This window comes from Triticum dicoccoides, chromosome 2A, assembly GCF_002162155.2.
Source record: "Triticum dicoccoides isolate Atlit2015 ecotype Zavitan chromosome 2A, WEW_v2.0, whole genome shotgun sequence".
In the NCBI taxonomy this organism is placed as follows: Eukaryota; Viridiplantae; Streptophyta; class Magnoliopsida; order Poales; family Poaceae; genus Triticum; species Triticum dicoccoides.
Genome location: NC_041382.1, coordinates 769,069,976 through 769,082,124, shown reverse-complemented (window position 1 = coordinate 769,082,124; position 12,149 = coordinate 769,069,976). Strand labels below are relative to the sequence as shown.

At 48.0% G+C, this 12,149-nt stretch overlaps 2 protein-coding genes across 2 annotated transcripts; one reads left to right on the top strand and one right to left on the bottom strand.

The window, feature by feature from the left end:
• The first annotated feature begins 5,678 nt into the window (after positions 1 to 5,678).
• On the top strand, positions 5,679 to 8,659 carry LOC119357147 (mevalonate kinase-like). Its single transcript, XM_037624136.1, has 5 exons — positions 5,679 to 6,135; positions 6,226 to 6,481; positions 6,566 to 6,825; positions 7,197 to 7,610; positions 8,164 to 8,659. Exons 1-5 carry the CDS (start codon positions 6,006 to 6,008, stop codon positions 8,271 to 8,273), a joined length of 1,170 nt encoding a protein of 389 aa, XP_037480033.1. The 5' UTR covers positions 5,679 to 6,005; the 3' UTR covers positions 8,274 to 8,659.
• A 637-nt stretch (positions 8,660 to 9,296) lies between these two features.
• LOC119357146 (tetraspanin-19-like) lies at positions 9,297 to 12,143 on the bottom strand. Its single transcript, XM_037624135.1, has 6 exons — positions 11,811 to 12,143; positions 10,762 to 10,861; positions 10,398 to 10,478; positions 10,202 to 10,306; positions 9,731 to 9,922; positions 9,297 to 9,629 (listed from the first exon to the last, which is right to left on the bottom strand). The coding sequence occupies exons 1-6, from the start codon at positions 11,963 to 11,965 to the stop codon at positions 9,615 to 9,617; spliced, it is 648 nt and encodes a 215-aa protein (XP_037480032.1). The 5' UTR covers positions 11,966 to 12,143; the 3' UTR covers positions 9,297 to 9,614.
• Positions 12,144 to 12,149: the final 6 nt, after the last annotated feature.

The window sequence follows — 12,149 nt, the reverse complement described above, 5'->3', positions numbered from 1 at the left end:
TTGGGCGGGAGACAAAGTGGATAGGAAGTCCACTTCCGGAGGGTGCCAATTTCTTGGTTGCTCTTTGGTGAGTTGGTCTTCCAAGAAGCAAAGTTGTGTGTCTCTCTCGTCCGCGGAAGCGGAATATGTGGCCGCCGGTAGTTGTTGTGCACAACTTTTATGGATGAGGCAAACTTTAAAGGATTACGGTGTCACTTGTGACAAAGTGCCTCTTTGGTGTGACAATGAAAGTGTCATCAAGATTTCTCTCAACCCTGTGCAACACTTCAAGACAAAACATATTGAGATTAGGTATCACTTCATCCGGGATCACATTAGGCGAGGGGAGATCAAGCTCAACTATGTCAACACTCATGATAACCTTGCAGATATTTTCACGAAGCCTTTGGATGAAGCAAGATTTCGGGAGTTAAGGCATGAGCTAAATATCATTGATTCAAGCAATGTGACTTGAACCCTTGCACACCCCACCTCACTCAACTTGTTGTCTAGTTTAGGTGTAGGCATGGACATAGGGGGAGTGTTGTTCTCTCAATGAACTTTCCCTCCCCCCATAATGCATAAACTAACCAAACTCTTTCACATTAGCCATTTTTTATGGTACTTGTGCTTCAAAGATGAGTGTTGGTCATGGACCCAAGGTTAAAATCTTCGCGGCGCCATACCTCTGAACTCAAACATAGGTGGCCTCGGCCACCTCCCTCTCTTGGAGAGGTGTGTGCCTTCTTTCTTTTTGTCGGTTTTGTGTGTGTGTTCTCGTTTTGTCTCGGTTTCTTCTCTTGTGCTAAGCCCGGTTTGGTTGGTCCTTTTGCGGCAGAGCGGTACTACCGCTGCGTGAGCGGTAGTACCGCTGACAAGCGTCAAGCGGTACTACCGCCCACCCCAGCGGTACTACTGCTGCGGGGCGGGAGACGGGGGGTTATGTCGGGGCAGGGGGAGTTGTTTCTCCCCCATACCCATTCGCCCCCACTCGCTTGTCTTCCTCGTCGCTCTAGCGACCTCTCGCCGCAGGAGGGGCCTGGCCGGCCGCCGCTTTCGGGCCGTCTCTCTCCATTTCCTCTGGTGGAGTCGATCCCCACCACGTCCTCTAGCCATGGATGCCGGTATTGCCCTCGTTCCCGTTCTCTCTTTGCCTAGATCTTGCATCTAGTTTTTAGGGGCAATAGGCATTGTTCTTCTCGTCAGTTGGGTAAGGCGAGGCTTGAGTTGGATGGAGATGGCTTCTAGGCACTATGGATTGAAATTTGGTAGGTTTGTTTTTGAACTTAGCATCTCCGGTAGTGCCGGATCTGACCACGGTAGCAGGGAACCACCGTTCCCCATCTGGCACGGTACTACCGCTCTCCTCGAGCGGTACTACCGCTCAAGCGGTACTACCGCTGTTGTGTCATGGTACTACCACTCAAGCGGTACTACCGCTGTTGGGTCACGGTGCTACCGCTGGATGCCCAGTTCCATCCTTTCCTACCAAGCTTTGATCCTTGTTGTTTTGTTTGGTGGCTTATGCTCTTTCTTTCGTGTGTTTCTTCTGGTCGTGTGTTTTGGTTCCAGGTGATGATCATCCTGAGCAGCAGGTCCGCCGTGTCAACCCCGGTCGTGCAATGTCAAAGCGCTACTGCACTTCTGAGTCAGCAGGTGGTTCCTCTAGTGTTCAACCGCCGCCAGCAGGCGCAACCTCAAGTGCTCTACCGCCACCTCAGCACTCGAAGAGATCTACAAACAAGCCAAAGGGAAAGACTGTGACTGAGATGACTGCCAAGGAATTTTGGGCAAAGCGTCGCCGCAACCCCTATGAGGAAGATCAAGATCCCACTTTGGTTAACCTCCCGTTCTGGAACCGCTTTCAGTTCTCCATCTTCTTGATGTGATCAAGGTGAAGAAGAATCACTTTGTTGATGTCCGTTCCATCGACACCGATCCAATGGAAAAGGATCCTGAGTACTTTAGCAAAACCCTTCAGATGTGCACTCAGTTGAACATTCTCAGAATCATGCAGTTCAACAAGGACTTTGATGCCGACATCATATGCCAATTCTATGCCACTGTCCATCTTGGAACTAATGCAGAAAGGACCTTGACTTGGATGACGAATGGCAAGTTGCTCACTGTCACATGGAAGGCCTTCATGGAGTTACTTGGGGTGGAAGATCATGGGCTTGAGCATCCAGTCAGCTTCCGTCCTCACCGCAATGTCACCTCCACTCACAAGCAAGCTCTCTGGCCCTAATGCTCTCAGAAGGTTAACCCCAAGACAAAGAAGGTAACCTATGAGTTGTTTACCTATCTGGACTTCCTTCATCGTGTCTTCCGCGAGATTCTTTTCCCACGCATTGGGAATTTGGATATGGTCCACTCCTATCTTGTGGACATGCTTCTCTTCTGCCAGCATGAGAAGGAAGAAACCACTGGAGAGACCCTGGACATTTCTCATGTTATGTGGTCTGAGCTTCTGTCTGCCATTTCTGAGCGCAAGTGCCCGATATATGGTCCTTTCATCATGCTGCTCATTGAGAAGGCCTGGGCACATCACTATCCCAAGGCCGTGCTGGAAACTGGAGAGTTGATTTCTCATGATATCAAACGTCTGCGGAAGAAGGACAACTGGGGCACCCAGGCCCCTCGTTCTGATGCTCCACCTTCTGAGGTTGACATGGAGTCTGAGGATGATGATGAGGCCGACAAGGATGAGGACTATGAGCCCTCTGGTGTGGAGCCCTCATGGGCTAAGAGGATTAAGCGCAAGATGAAGAAGCTCTTCTTCATGGAGTCTCATGGCCAGTACATGTCTCATGTCTCTGAGAAGAAGGCCCGCAGGCGTCACAAGGAGCTCATGCGCCAGTTGGGTGCCACTGTTAACAGCGGATCTGAGGAGAGGATCACTGACGAGGAGGAGTGGGTTCAGCAGCACTGCCCATGGACCGATTCAGACGCCGAGTAGTTTCCGACCGACGACGGAGGTGCAAACGATCACGCTGAGATGTGATGTTCGAGATTCTCATCTTGCTATCACCTAGAGCCGTAGCAACACTCTTTGCCCTTTTGGTGTCTCGCTGCCAAAGGGGGAGAGAGTTTAGGGATTTGTGTTGTTGTCGTGTTGTGAGTGTGTCTTTGTGGTTTGTGGTGTCTTGTGTTTTCTCGTCGTTTTGCTTGGTTTGGTTTGGTTCCAGTGAGACCTAAGTTCTAGACATATGGTGTGAGACATATGGTACCTTATCTTTACCTTTATTATCTATGTCTATTCAGTACTGTACTATCTTATGAGTTGCATGCTTATCCTGTTTTATACCCTGCTCTCATGTATCCCATGCCTAGAATTTTTGGACTATAAAATATAGGGTGTGTGTTGATCCTAATGTGTGTGTCTTGCATTCCAAAGGCACTACTAACTAGGTGCACACATTCAGGAGCCCGTCTATATTTTGTAGTTCTAAGTATCCTTACTTTTATGTCTTTTCCCTGTGCAAATCCCTGGTTGTCATCAATCCACCGAAAAGGGGGAGATTGTTAAGGCATATCTCTCTCGATGTAGTTTTGGTGATTGATGACAACATATTTGCAGACTAACCATGTGCTTTGAGCATTTCAGAGATTCATCCTTTGGCTCGAGACGATTTCTTTCCCCTCGGAGTGTTTTTCAAGACGGTGTAGCTCTTTCGTTTCTTGTTGGTGGACTAGTTTCGTAGGAGTCACCGTACTATCAAGAGGGGGTCCGCTTTGGTAAGGGTAGGGTGGAATCATCACGTACACTTTCGTTTCACACCCTCTGGGCCTTTCCGCATCGTTGGAGGTTTGTTTCCCTGCTGTTTGGACAGTCTTTGGCCCCAGCGGTAGCACCACGGTGCCCAGCGGTAGTACCGCTTGAGGGTCCTCAGCGGCAGTACCGCTGAGGTACTGGCCCACTACCGCCTCGACTCGAGGGGGGGCACTTCTCGTGTCGGGTTGAGCGGCACTTGCAGCGGTACTAGGTGCGGTAGTACCGCTCGAGAGCGATAGTACCGCCCTGCCACTGCGGTAGTACCGCGCTGGGCCAGTCCCTCCTTTATCTTCTAGCCCTCTCTAGCTGGGCGGTAGTACCGTAAGGGGGGGCGGTAGTACCGCTGGGTCCAGCGGTAGTACCGCTGCCCCCTACGGTAGTACTGCCCTCTACGGGGTTGTTTGGTGGGGTAACGGTTGGATTGTTACCCCCACTATAAAAGGGGGTCCCCTTCTTCTTCGTTGACCGACCTCTTCCCCCAAAAGCTCCATTATTGCTCCAAGCTCCATTTTCGCCCGATCTCTCTCCCTAGCCAACCAAACTTGTTGATTTGCTCGGGAGTAGTTGAGAGGGCCCCGATCTACACTTCCACCAAGATATATTTGATTCCCCCACTAATCCCTAGCGGATCTTGTTACTCTTGGGTGTTTGAGCACCATAGACGGTTGAGGTCACCACGGAGCCATAGTCCATTGTGGTGAAACTTCGTGGTGTTGTTGGGAGCCTCCGATTGAGTTGTGGAGTTTGCCCCAACCTTGTTTGTAAAAGTCCGGTCCCCGCCTCCAAGGGCACCAATAGTGGAATCACGACATCTCGCATTGTGTGAGGGCATGAGGAGAATACGGTGGCCCTAGTGGCTTCTTGGGGAGCATTGTGTCTCCACACCGCTCTAACGAAGACGTACTTCCCCTCAAAAGGAAGGAACTTCGGTAACACATCCCCGTCTTCACCGGGTCCACTCTTGGTTATCTCTTATCTTTACTTGTGCAAGCTTATTAGTGTTACTTCTCTTGCTTGCTTGTATGTTCATTGTTGTTGCATCATATAGGTTGCTCACCTAGTTGCACATCTAGACAACCTACTTTGATGCAAAGTTTTAATATGGAAAAAAAGCTAAAAATTGTTAGTTGCCTATTCAACCCCCCTCCCTCTAGTCAACCATATCAATCCTTTAAGAAAGGGACGTGTGCATGGCGTTGGGTTGAGGGAATCCTATCGACGAAGAGTTGAGCAAGCCATGGAGGCACGATATGGGGGTACTGCTCGATGATTGCCATTAACGAGACATGCCCAACGGATGGGGGTGGAGTGTGGGATGGAGAGACATGGAAGGGTGAGGGTATGGGTAGGTGAAAACATGATAAGTTTTTGATTTAGTTGAGGTTTTGATAAGATTTAATTTGATTCGTTTGAGTTAATGCAGGACGTGTGACATACACATGAGAAAAAACAAAAGAATGAAGGACAAAGGGTGAAGGCAAACGTACAAAAACGAAATTCACTATAATAGTAATCTTAGAAAGGAAATTGTGAGACCGAATCATAATACTAGGATGAAGTCATAACCGAGAAACCAAATCTTTAACCATGATCGAATACTCGGTCTTTTACTAACCGGATCTAATTCAGACTTCTTGGTTTTTAACATGATGGGTTGAAAACTGGAATGCTTAACTAACTCTAAAATATAGCTATTATACCTTTTTAATGGTCAAATTTTTTAGTACTACAGTACTTGATTAACTTTGTAAAAAATATTGTTTGCGTCTTTAATGCCAAACAGATAAAATAGAAAAAATAATAATTTTATGACGTATCTAATGATATTGAATTGATGTCATAAATACTGGCATTCCTTCCATGGAATTAGACAAAGAAACGTGGAAATTTCTGACTTTTTTTAGGAAGATTTTGACAAGGGGGCTGCTAATCCTAATTCTAGTCCAAAGTTCCCGTCGCTGCGTTCAGGCAGCCGCCGGCGACCAGTGAATGCTTCCGCATCCCGTCGCGCAAAAGGTAGCTGAGACGAGTGTCCAGCCGCCAGCGAGCCTACCCTACCCGAGCTCACCCACATCGGCAGCCGCCACCGCCGCCGCCGCGTTGCTGCGCGCAGAGGAGGAGCGCCATGATTTGATCCTCTGAATCTTTCCCCACGCCGGGCGATACTTCCTATGCGCCACCGCCGCCCGCGGATCACACAGCAGCGGCAGTAGCGCGAGGGAGGCAGTCAGAGGCCGAAAGATTTGGATCGATGGAGATCCGCGCCCGCGCGCCCGGCAAGATCATCCTCGCCGGCGAGCACGCCGTCGTCCACGGCTCCTCCGCCGTCGCCGCCGCCATCGACCTCTACACGCAGTCCTCCCTCCACCTGCCCCCGCCAGGTCTCCTCCCCGGCCCAACAAACGCCATCCGACTCTCGATTCTTTCCTGATCGGCACTGACGCTCTGGCCTTTCGCTGTTTCTTTCGCAGGGGATGGCGGCGCCGGCGGGGAGGTGGAGGTCGACCTGACGGACTCGGGCCTCGCCTTCTCCTGGCCATGCTCGCGCCTCCTCGAGGCGCTGGGGGAGACCTGCCGCAAGGCGGAGCTGCAGGCCCCGAGGCCCTGCTCCCCGGAGGAGCTGGCCTCCATTGCCAGGCTCGTGGAGCTGCACGAGATACCCGAGGCCAAGATCTGGCTCTCCGCAGGCCTCTCCGCGTTCCTCTACCTCTACACTTCCATCCTGGGGTCAGTCGGCAGCTTTCTTTCCCCCAAGCAAATCTTCTGATGCTGAAACTAGTAAAATTGATGCAGCTATTTTCTTTTGTGCAGGTGTAGGCCTGGGAAGGTCGTGGTGAGCTCGGGTCTGCCGATGGGCGCGGGGCTTGGTTCGTCGGCCGCGTTCTCCGTGTCGTTGTCGGGCGCGCTGCTGACGGCGGCAGGAGTGGTTTGCGCTGAGGGCGCCGTCGACGGAACAGAGTGGCGGTTGTTGGGGAAGGATCATCTTGAGCTGGTTAACACGTGGGCGTTCCAGGGGGAAAAGATTATTCATGGCAAGCCTTCTGGCATTGACAACGCTGTCAGCACTTTTGGTATGTTGTTCCTCTTGATTGGTTAGAATCTTTCAATTCGCGCCAAAATCCGTTGCGACTTAGATTTTTTTCCTCTAGTGGAGATATCAGTATTGAGGTTATATGTGCTTGTTTCATGAACCTATTCCTCAACGGCGCTGCCGTTGTACGTTAAAAGTTTAAATCAGCAACTGCCTGTTATTGCCAACTAGTGTCCCATCTTGTACTTTTAACTTGAATATGAGTATTCTGTATATATAGGAGTTCAGTCATGAAAATCTCACCCGAGTCATTTCATACTAGAAACATCTTGTATTTTTAACTTAAAATAGGAGTATCTTATAACTTTACATGCCATTGGGATTTAAATTCATCTGTTACGTGACTATTAGGGAGCATGATCAAATTCAAGAAGGGAGAATTGACAAACCTCAAATCTGGCAATCCAGTCAAAATGCTCATTACTGATACAAGGGTTGGTAGGAACACCAAGGCTCTGGTTGCTGGTGTGTCTGAAAGAGCATCTAGGCATCCCGATGCTATGGCTTCCGTCTTCCATGCAGTGAACACCATTAGTGAAGAGCTTTCCAGCATTGTCGAGTTAGCTGCCACTGATGAGATAGCCATGACCTCAAAGGAAGAAAAGCTAGCAGAACTCATGGAGATGAACCAAGGTTTGCTCCAGTGCATGGGAGTCAGCCATTCCTCTATAGAAACCGTGCTGCGCTCGACATTGAAGTATAACTTGGTCTCGAAGCTCACCGGAGCTGGTGGTGGAGGCTGTGTTTTGACGTTGATACCAACTCGTATCCTTTTATATCTTATTACTTGTGTAGCTTTTATATCGCTTAAATACCTCAGATCCAGCATATCTTTTCCTTTCAGTTGATTTCTTCATGACATTTTAACTGAATGTTTCCAGAAATCGAAGTGTGCACAAATGCAGTCTTTGGCATTCTGTTAGTGAAGAATGTTAACATTAAAATGATTTGCCAGTAAAAGCTAGATCCTCGTCACTTAACATTTTTACATATGAAGATTTCTGAATTGTTATTTAGTAATTCTGTCAAACTTATTAATGTAGCAAGGAGGAACTTGAAATTGCTTAATGTTTACTGATGGTTTGTACTTGTAAAGATCCTTTAATTTCTCTGTGGTACAACTGTACCCACTTAATGAATAGGTCTGTTAGATGCATGCAAACCAAGAGTTTCACAGTTCTTGTATGCTGATTTAATCTGGATATGCTTAATATATGTTTGGTACTCTTTTTAGTTTCAACAAACATTTTGATATATAATCCGTTTGTCTATATCTACCGACTTAGCAGCGATGCTTCCTTGACATCATAAATTTCAGTATTGTCCAAGTTAGTTTTGGAGAAGGTCACCACGGAGCTAGAATCGCATGGTTTCCGCTGCTTCAAAGTCGAGGTCGGTGGACAAGGTCTTCAGATTCACCAAGGATAAGATAATGCTCGCTCCTCTTTCAATGGAGATGTTGTACACTATTTTTAGGTTTGCTTGACCTTCTGAGACGAAAGTATTCTTTCTATTCTGTGCCTAGCAGACCACTTACTGTATCAATCAATAAGCGAGTTTGTCAGTCGCATGATTGTTGTTGTATCAGATCAATAAACCCTGTTCCATAGTCGGGCGTGGTTGGAAGGAATATTTGAGGTGCCATGTTGCATCTGATCTGATGTATCATTGTTATCAAAGTTGAGTTCATTGGGTTGGGTCATTTTTCTTGTAATAAATAAACTCTCTGCCTGCTCTTTTGTGTGTGTAAACATTTGCAGTTTTGGTGTCATTGAGTGCTCACCGTTTGTAATTACAGTGAGCTCTGATTGGAAGTGTTGGGTTGTGCTCAGGTTTTGTAAATGTCTGTAGATAACATTTACAATTCGCATGGAAAAAGTTTTGTAATTTCATAGTAGTACTTAGCGTGTGTATGTAGTACAGTACTATTTATTTATGTCTTGGTTCGTTCTAGTGCTGATGAATAATATTATGTAGCTTCAGTTATAGTCCCTTCATTCACAAACATAAGATGTTTTGGATATTTCAATATACACTACATAGACTGAAATGAGTGAAGGGGTTACATCACCATTTCTCAGCTCTCTTTTTCCTCTACCGCCAGTTAAAAATATTTTGCCTTAATCTGTTTTTCTCATGACGTAACTAAAAATTACTTGCAAGGTAAGAAAACGTATCTGCAGATTGTTATTGTCTGAGTGACATTTTTCCGTAATATACTACTCCCGCTGTAAACAAATATAAGACGTCTTGATAGTTTAACCAAAACATCTTACATTTGTTTACAGAGGGAGTGGACAGTACGTTACTGATACCGATCGACCAAGCAACTACCGTGTATGTACCTTACAGTACACTAGGTACAATTAAGTGTTCAACTAAGCTTTGAAATTTAGCATGAAAAAAGTCCCATCCCACGTTCTGTAAACATTAACAGAAACATAAAATGCATGGCGTTCAGACTATCAGGGTGATTTCCTTTTTGTATTGGGTAAGACATTGCATCAGTCCATCATCTATTTGTGAAACATTTTACAACATTCATCCCATACATCAGGAGGCTGTAAGATTAGTCACATGCTACTCAAATACTTGCGCATGTCGAAAGGCAATAAAAGTAGCCATTCGGGTACCACACCGTCGTTGTATCAATCCTCACTACTACTTCAGAGAAGAAGTATCATCATGTCCTCAGGTTGGCCGTAACCCTCAGGGGTCAGGACAGCGAAACCTTCCGGAGGGTTTTCGACATGTAAGGTCAGAAGAATCTTATTGTTCGTTGGCCTGAAAGGAAACAGTTGCAAGGCTTCAGTCACGGTGTACAGACTGACGGTGCACCAACGTAAAGAGGGAAGAGATGCTTGTTTAATAGATAAACAGCTCACCTTGTCTAAGATTCGCACATGCCATGAATCAATCCTGCGAGGTGAGTTAGGTTCGCCATAGCTTGGACCATGCTGGGGCTTGTTCCTTAGGAGAGGCAGCCTTGCGGGCACTGCATCATCGTCACTGTCGTATTCGATTTCATTTTCGGGGCCAAGGGCCCTAAGTACCATTGCAAGAATGATTGATAGCGCCTGCGAATAATAAGATGTTATTATTAGTGTTGTTGTTACTAAGTTTGTTATGATTATCTCTGAAAAGTACAGTGGTAGACTGGCTGTGAGCCAAACCAGTAGTGGAAGGTACAAATAAAACTATGGTACTATTTAGAAGTCTAATTTGGTTATTTGGCAAAGCAGTCAGCATTTCCTTTTCCCCCTACATGTTGCCACCATACTTGTTATATCTACACAGCTGTTTGGTTACAAGCATAAGAAGCAAGAGGTGGAAGACTTGAGCAGAGAATCGCTCACCTGAGCAGCGACCACCGAGAGGGCTACCCATTCACATATGTCAAAATTTGATCTCACGAAATGCTTGAATTCATCAAACTTCCCGGATGGGTCATCTGGGAAATCCTGCAGGTTTGGGGATTATCAAACCATCACAAATCAAATGGCTGATATATTAGAAATAGCAAGTATATGTAGCAGCTGAAGTGCTCCTTACCTCCTCCCAGTAGCTATTCAGAAATACATCGGCGGCGATTGCAGCTTCCAGTATCACAAGCAAGAATACAAAGATCATGTGCTACATACATGTCAGGTTAAGGCAAAATAGTTCATAGCACCAGGTCACAGTATTATTAGGAGCCAACAGTCCCATTTCGAGACTTACCTGCTAGCAATTTCCTTCTTTTTTTTGAAATATCATTAATATCTTAAATGGAGATATCATTTTTTTTGCGAATAAATGGAGATACCATTGATGGGGAAAAAACAGAAAGGTTTGGCCTCTATGCGACGATGCAAAAGGCTTTGAGGAATTTTGATAAACCAGTAGCAAGTGCCACATAAGCCGCTTTAAAGGATACACAAGACAGGCAGGGGCTGTTTGCAGTTTCGGCGGCGATATGGCCCGAGCAGGTCAGCAAGCACATGATGATCCCCAGGCTGAGAAGAGTGTAGATAAACCTGCACAACAAGCGATTTATTTTCAATCAAAACAGCCATTGCATACTAGATTACTAGTATATATTTCACATAGGCAAGCAAGACACCTGAAAATTCCTTGAATACTGGTTGGCATGGATTCCTAATAAATTTGTCAGGCCCAACATAAAAAACATGGTAGAATGAGCCATTCGGTGGGCGTCGAGGCGTCTACGTCTTAACAGCAAAGCAAAGGGGAAGATGCCGATCACTAGAGGCGTGCCTAAGTTGGGGAAAGCGATTGTTGAGCACAAATCGCTGTTGTTTCTTTATCCTCCATGAGTGCTCTTGCACAGCCCACCAATCAACCGCACAGATATATACATATACATCCATCCTTTTCGTTTGGGCCATCCATCCGCTGCATCACGTCGTGACGACACATCGCAGCCGCCACCTAAATCTCTAGGGGCGGCGCAATTCCACCGCAACCACCGAATGGCACTTGCATCCGTCCCTCCGCTGCTTTTTGTTTTCGTCACTGCACACACATTTGCTGCAATAGTGGCTGCTGAGTGTCCCGCCCGTCAGCAGCCGGGGAAAAAGGGGGGCGCTTTTGGGCTTGGCTCGGTTCCTACGCCACTTCCCGATCCCTCTCTCGTTCGTTCGAGCAGGGAACTGATCCTGATCCCTCTGTTGGTCGTTGCTGCCTCCGGTGAAGCAGTGTGCAGGACACGCGCATTTCACCGGGAATTCGGTCGGAGGTGGGTGCGGGGGGTATCTGTCTGTCTGAGCGACGGATTCCGCCGCGAAATCGGTCGGAGGAATCGGGAGCGGCAGCAGAAATGGGGGGAATAAAACGGCAAATCCGGCAGTAAGTAACTAGTAGGCGAAAGCAGAGATTGCGACGCTTGGGCGAGAGCAACGCTGTGCGAGATCTGCGTGTTGAGTTCAGGGAGGGAGGAGGAGGAGCGAGGGGAGGGGATGGTACCAGGGGGCGGGGAGGTGGTCGGCGGCCTGCTGGGACCAGGCGCGGAGCACCCAGAGCGCGTAGAGGATGACGGCCATCCCGGCGAGCCCCACGAGGGAGTTGGCCGCCTTGAGCGCCGTCTGCACGCAGCTACGCACCGCCGCGTGCCCCGCCATGCCGTCCGCTCCCCTCCGCCGACCACCAGCTCTCCGTCCGGCAGGCGGCTCGCCAAGCTCGGGTTTTTTCTTCTTGAGCGGGAGCGGTCGCAGGTTGGGTGGGGGGAGGAATGGGGAGCGGGGCGGGGCTGCCGCGGGAGACCGCAGCTGGAGTTTGACGGTGGCGTGGGGGGAACGGGTGGGG

Coding starts and splice junctions, on each gene's coding strand:
- LOC119357147 (XM_037624136.1), top strand. CDS start 6,006: ATGGAGATCCGCGCCCGCGCGCCCGGCAAGATCATCCTCGCCGGCGAG. Junction 6,136..6,225: donor CCTCCACCTGCCCCCGCCAG/GTCTCCTCCCCG, acceptor TTTCTTTCGCAG/GGGATGGCGGCGCCGGCGGG. Junction 6,826..7,196: donor CAACGCTGTCAGCACTTTTG/GTATGTTGTTCC, acceptor CGTGACTATTAG/GGAGCATGATCAAATTCAAG.
- LOC119357146 (XM_037624135.1), bottom strand. CDS start 11,965: ATGGCGGGGCACGCGGCGGTGCGTAGCTGCGTGCAGACGGCGCTCAAG. Junction 10,479..10,761: donor ACAGCCCCTGCCTGTCTTGT/GTATCCTTTAAA, acceptor ACATGTATGTAG/CACATGATCTTTGTATTCTT. Junction 10,307..10,397: donor TGAATAGCTACTGGGAGGAG/GTAAGGAGCACT, acceptor CCAAACCTGCAG/GATTTCCCAGATGACCCATC.